The sequence below is a fragment of the Gymnoscopelus microlampas genome (assembly GCF_963454915.1).
Source record: "Gymnoscopelus microlampas genome assembly, chromosome: 10".
NCBI classification, from domain to species: domain Eukaryota; kingdom Metazoa; phylum Chordata; class Actinopteri; order Myctophiformes; family Myctophidae; genus Gymnoscopelus; species Gymnoscopelus microlampas.
Genome location: NC_139947.1, coordinates 53483102 through 53490035, shown reverse-complemented (window position 1 = coordinate 53490035; position 6934 = coordinate 53483102). Strand labels below are relative to the sequence as shown.

Sequence of the window (6934 nt, the reverse complement as noted above, 5' to 3'; positions counted from 1 at the left end):
TCCTGTATGACAAAGTAGGGCCTTAATAAATAAATAAAATAAAAAACATAAAAAGTTGAAATATGGAGATACAAGGTTTCTGCCCGACAACTATATACTGTCTGTCCCAAACAGCTGGTGGTGGGAGATCTTTCAATGACGAGGGTTTAGATATTATGTCAGCAAAACAATATAAGCAGAATTTATTTGCATTAATGCAACAATGTAACCTACTATATTTCATATCAGCAAATATGAATGCAGCATACTGGATGAAAAAGTGTTGACATGATGTTTGTTTCAGATGTAAGATACTTTTGTCCACCTTTCTTTGTTCTCTCTTTCCACAGATAATTGGAATGGTCTTCAGTATGCGCCTCTGTTGTGTTATCCAGAGGTCTCAATAAGCAGGGGCGGACTAAGAGATCTGGATGCCCTAGGTGAACCCCCGCCTGACTGCGGCAAACACATGAGGGGGAATATTTTAGAGTGTATATAGTATATGGGAAAAGGAAAAAAGGATACAGGTCAATAATGGAAGCAATGACAAAAACGTTTATAAAACATTTGTACAGTATATATTTTGTAACCTATTGTTTCTGTATCCCTCACTCTCTTGAATGGTTGTCTGGACTGTCTTGTATTCTAAAAGGTAGAAAAAAATGTTATCCTTTTAGCATGATTGTATAACCTTTTTGCAAACTGTTAATAAAGTATTCAATCAAATTAAAAACTCCTTGACTGCAGTGAGATCACAGTCTATCCTCTCTGGTCAGCCATGGGTTTTGCCGGCCTTTCTCCATGCCCAGGCTGTGCACCTGCAGTTTATTATTCAACGTGGTCAAATGTTCTAGAGCTAGAGAGCATTCAAGTTTACTATGGGGTTTTGTTGTTTTGACAGCAAATTTTCATTTAGTTTTAGTCACAGTCTTTCGAATAAAATTCCATTTAGTTTTAGTCATTATTTTAGTCATCTGAAATGTTTTAGTTTTGCATAGTTTTAGACTAAATATCATAAGATTATAGTCGACTAAATCTACAGTTGATTTAGTCAACAAAAATGTATTTTGGCTAAATGATTTTACACTTGGTTGCATGCTGAAATTAGCAGATCTACAAGCTCACGTTGTGAGCTTGTAGATCGGCTATTTTCAGAGAACAACACCCGAGCACAACCAAAATATAAAATAACTTGTCTTTTAGTTCTACTGGATCTCTTCTCCACTATAGTCCCTCACTAACATGTTAATCTAGTTTTTATTTGTTGACGAAATTGTCAATATATTTAGTCTTAGGTTTAGTCATCATAGCTTAGTTTATATTTAGTTTTTATTCAGTTTTCGTCAGTGAAAAAAGGTAGTTGACGAAACATTTTTCGTCATATTTTAGTCGACGAAATCAACACCGTTTTGGTCAAATGGGTTTCCTAGTTTATGTTTTTGTTGATTGATAATTTGGTTGGGATGGATTTGTCAAGAAATTATGTCAATGTCCTGATTATTAATAAGTCTAGTTCTGTGTTAGCCCTCCTTACAATGCTAATGTTGACTGAGGGGACCCTATTCCATGTTCCCTTTTGAGGGAAGACCCTCATTTTAGGGGCTATTCTCCTTTTCACCCACCACAAACATCCCACATACACACATGCACGCACAATTTCTTACGTTTTTTTTATCCTGAGTATTGGCTGTCAGGTGAAATTATATAAAACACTTAATTTGACCTCATTGACACTCATGCTTGATTTTCAGTGAGACTTTCTTCAGCAAAGAGTAGAATTTTGACTGTAGAAGCAACATTATCTAGCGGTGTAACTGGATTAAGCAGTATTTTATAATATAATATAACATACAGGAAAACTGTGGAATAATTTGTCAAAGATTATTTAGAAAACAGGTTTTCTCAGCATTATGTCCTGTTCAATGAAACAAAAAGTGCATCTAGAGATATTCAATATTTCTGTGGTTACACCATTTGACATTTTCGGGGGCAAATGTCTTTTCAAATGACATGGTTGGTGACATGAAACCAACAGGACTACAACATGTACATTTAACATCTTACAAGACTTTAAGATGTTTTCATTTGTCTTGACGATCCCATTCTGTCACTGATCCCATACGTTATGAGGGCTAAATTGTCAGACAAACAAACTCACACTGGTTGGCTTTGGAGAGTCATAAAATATATTTCAAAAACATTCTCGAAGGTCCTGAAGTCCATAGAGTCATGAGGCACCAACAACACACAGACAGACTCTGGACACATTGCAGGAGAGGAACCACAATCTGAATCAACTTTATTGTCACAACACAGGGTTGTGTTTAAGAAGTGGATAAAAACAGTATTTCATCACAAAGTGTTCCCATTGGTGACATGTTCACACTCTCAGAGTTACAGACCCATTAGGGTCCATTCTGGACCCTGACTGTTTGGTTCCATTTGTACACTATGTCTGGGTTAAACTAACACAGAGTTTTACTGTGTCTGGGTTAAATTAACACAGAGTTTTACTGTGTCTGGGTTAAATTAACGCAGATTTCTTTAGCTATTAAAAAAATAGCAGATCTACAAGCTCATAGCGCTGCACCGAGTGCCGCGCTATGAGCTTGTAGATCTGCTTTTCTTTTGAAAAATAGTGAAAATGTGTGTAAATCTTTGAATATATATATATATATATATATATATTTTAAGCGAACATTTGTAACTCAAATCTTTGCTTCTGGAGGGGTCCCTGGAACAACACATTTTGAGATGGGGGTCCGTGGCCAAATACATATCAAAGGTTGAGGACCACTGATATTATAGCAACGTTTTTTTTAAAAACAGTTGTTTAAAAGACATTTGTAGAATCCCCCAGAAGCAAAGATCTGAGTTAAAATGTTCGCTTAAAAAATATATATATTCAAAGATTTGCACACATTTTAAAGATTTTTCGAAAAATAGCAGATCTACAAGCTCATAGCGCGGCACTATGAGCTTGTAGATCTGCTATTTTTTAATAGCCCAAATAAATCTTAAAATGACACACAGATTCGTTTGCGGTCTTAATGGGGTTAAGGTGAACTGAAACGGCATGTTCTAAACATATTCCGTTTTTATTTACATATATTCACCTCCCAAACCCCGGCCTCCTCTTTGCCTTTTTAGACAGAGACAAAATGTCTGCATATAAAAGTGCAAGACGCCCTCCTGGCCGCGGGCCAACAATTAACGGGACGCAGAGCTATTCTTACATACTTCATTCCTCGTGGCAAAACCAAATATGGAAACTGAATCCAAGGACAAACGGTGTCGGCCTTCACAGGGACAAAATGCAGCAGCAGCACGAGATGTGAACACAACACCTCCAGACCCTCTGCTAACAACGCTCTGATGTGAACAAGATGTGAACACAACACCTCCAGACCCTCTGCTAACGCTCTGATGTGAACAAGATGTGAACACAACACCTCCAGACACTCTGCTAACGCTCTGATGTGAACAAGATGTGAACACAACACCTCCAGACCCTCTGCTAACGCTCTGATGTGAACACAACACCTCCAGACACTCTGCTAACGCTCTGATGTGAACACAACACCTCCAGACACTCTGCTAACAACGCTCTGATGTGAACAACATGTGAACACAACACCTCCAGACACTCTGCTAACAACGCTCTGATGTGAACAAGATGTGAACACAACACCTCCAGACACTCTGCTAACAACGCTCTGATGTGAACAAGATGTGAACACAACACCTCCAGACCCTCTGCTAACGCTCTGATGTGAACAAGATGTGAACACAACACCTCCAGACACTCTGCTAACGCTCTGATGTGAACAAGATGTGAGTCAGGATATGGAAAAAATAACCTGTGTTTACAATGGATCCAATGCAGGTAGTATTTAGTCACAAGCCCTTGTTAATACATCGGTTCAATATTTATAAAACCCCCACACACTTAAAAACGTTCTCTTTCAAAATGTTTCAAAACTACCGAAAATAGCAGATCTACAAGCATCACGACAAAAGTTTAAATATGGACATACAACGTTTGTACCAGACGACATAATGCGACGATATAATGTTTCACCGCTTTTCTTTTTCACGATAACCGTTGCACATAAATGTGTTTTCTTTTGTCAACTTCTCTAAACTCTATTCTTTTATTTACATATTTTAAATTTATACATTCCAAAAAACTACTTTCCAAAAACATCCTTGGCACTAGGACCCTGCAGCATTCGTTTTGTAGCGGTGCTTCTGTGATTTTGTTAAATTGTGTTTAAAGATTCTAACAGCTCTAACAGACAACAGAGCTACCAGAGATGTTGACATTCCTCTTGATATTTCAGTGTAAAATGATATTGTATATATTGTGCATTTTGTAATGAGACAGTAAATACACATTTTAGACCAGGGGTTTTCCACCAGTGGTCCTTGAGGGGGTTCCAGGGGGTCCCTTGCCAAATTAATAGTTAGCAACCAAATTGACCCTTATGTGTCTGTAACTCTGAGAGTGTACAAATGGAACCAAATGGACCCGGGGTCCATTTGGTTCCATTTGTACACTCTCAGAGTTACATGAACACTGATGATGATGATACAGTGTAGATTAGGGACCCCCAAGAAATCTAAATGGTTGAGTCCTTGGCATATATTTTCAAATGGGGGTCCCTGGGCTAATATTTGTCAATTTGGGGGTCCTTGACGCGAAAAAGGTTGAAAACCACTGTTTTAGACGGGAGGAGAAATCCATGGAACCATTCCACACACAGACTCTATCGAAGACGCTTTGGAACATCAACCTGTAAGAGAGAAACATGAGTATTAATAATTTCTTCACCTTTTACACTTGAAAAGTAACGATCACAAATTAGGATTAAAATCCAATCCTTGGTTTACAATAACATAATATTAGCTCAGGAGTCCTGCATAACTGCAACTTAACCCATTAAGACTGGCTGTTAAAAAATAGCAGATCTACAAGCTCATAGCTTGAACTGCTAACAGTTCTTTTTGACAAACGACACCATCATACCACAGAGTATAAATGAGCTTGTAAATCTGCTATTTTCAAATAGGGCTAAAGTGGTTAAACTGACTCTGACGTTACATTTGCACCCATTTTGCTGGTGGACCCCCTGGAAGCGCCTCAAGGACCCCTGGGGGGGTCCCTGGACCACACTTTGAGAACCACTATACGGCCCTGACCTTTTGGAGGACCTTCAGCGTGCCGCTGCGGATGGAGTCCAGCAGGCGATCCCGGGTGTTCCTCCCTCGCGGGCCGTGACCTTCCTGTTTACTCGGTGACAAGGGCGCGAGTGGCTTCCGCAAGGACGGCCCCTCTGACACAGGGAGGGCAGGGCCAGGAGGAGGAGGGGGAGGGGTAACAACCTAAGGTAAGGACAGGGTTAAAGGTTTCATGACATTCATATTTACAACACATTAAAAGTCTTTATCATGGTCCTGCAAATGTGTATTAAAAGGTTTTAACTGAAAAATCCACTCCAGTGAGCCATGGCAGGTTTTTTTTCTCTTTGTGTTCTGAGGCCTTTTCAGCTGCAATGAAAAAAAAAAACTATTTGCCTGCGGGTGTCACTGTCGAGGGATTTTGCTTGTCAATCATTGCCTCTGCTCCGCCCCCCCAAAGGAGAAGGATAGGAGAGGAGAGAGGGCGGGATTAATGGACTGTGACCACAGACTACGGAAAATCCACTGAATGTGGAAACAGTTTTTTTGGGTGTAATTGAGGACATAAAACAAAAGAAAAAAAGGGAAACAAAGAAAATGAATGTCCTGAAACCTTTAAAAACTAGGCTTTACAAGAAAAAGGGGGGAAAACGATAACTAATGTGTCACAAAACGACCTAAAATCTGAGAAAATGACCTTAGTTTTAGCCTTTGTCAATATGCCAATATGTGTTTTATTTTATTTGTGAAAATAGCCTTGTCAGCTTGTAGATCAGCTATTTCCATTATTTTTCTGAGGTTTTGGAATTTCGTGATTACCCCACATTACAATAAAAACCTCAAACTAAACCAAATTAACAAAACCAGGTTAAAAACTAATTAAAGCTAAATCAAAATTGAAACAAATAAAATGAATAAATAAAATAAGACAAGATTCTAAACTATAATAACCTGAGGTCCAGAATGCCCAGCCTTCCCCCGTGCAGTGATTCTATTGGCTGTTGGTCCATCCTGAGCAGCAGGTGTCTTCTTCTCCATGAAGTGAGAGAAGACGTTCCTCTTCTTCTTCTCCTGGTGAGGCTCAGGAACCACTTTGTTTGACCTGGCTGTGGATCACAATCACCATCAGAACAACTTTACTGTCACATGACGGGAAACAACTTTACTGTCACATGACGGGAAACAACTTTACTGTCACATGACGGGAAACAACTTTACTGTCACATGACGGGAAACAACTTTACTGTCACATGACGGGAAACAACTTTACTGTCACATGACGGGAAACAACTTTACTGTCACATGACGGGAAACAACTTTACTGTCACATGACGGGAAACAACTTTACTGTCACATGACGGGAAACAACTTTACTGTCACATGACGGGAAACAACCGTATACTGTCACATGACGGGAAACAACGTTACTGTCACATGACGGGAAACAACCGTATACTGTCACATGACGGGAAACAACGTTACTGTCACATGACGGGAAACAACTTTACTGTCACATGACGGGAAATTGTGGGTGAATTTATTTTTTTTGTACAAACTCCATCGTTTGAAACTTTCAGTAGGAGAACCGCACCAACGTCTGGATGCTGACGCCGTCCGAGTTGTTGAGGTTCAGCTCCCTCAGAGACGGGTCGTTTCTCCCGATTGTAGAAAAATCGTTTTTATTTAAAACTCTAAGTTCACTCAGAGTTTTGAAAAAAACTTGCTATAATGTCAGTGGTTCTCAAACTTTTGTTTTGTCAAGGACCCCCAAAAT

The 6934-nt window shown here is 39.3% G+C and overlaps 1 protein-coding gene across 1 annotated transcript in view; it reads left to right on the top strand.

Annotated features, from left to right (window-relative positions):
- LOC311053817 (CD9 antigen-like) overlaps positions 1 to 607 on the top strand; it is a 3430-nt gene extending 2823 nt beyond the window's left edge. Inside the window, exon 7 of the mRNA XM_084069506.1 lies at positions 330 to 607. Coding sequence (XP_083925632.1) covers positions 330 to 386 — 57 coding nt within the window. The 3' untranslated portion in view covers positions 387 to 607. The remainder of the gene's footprint in view (positions 1 to 329) is intronic.
- The last annotated feature ends 6327 nt before the right edge of the window (positions 608 to 6934 follow it).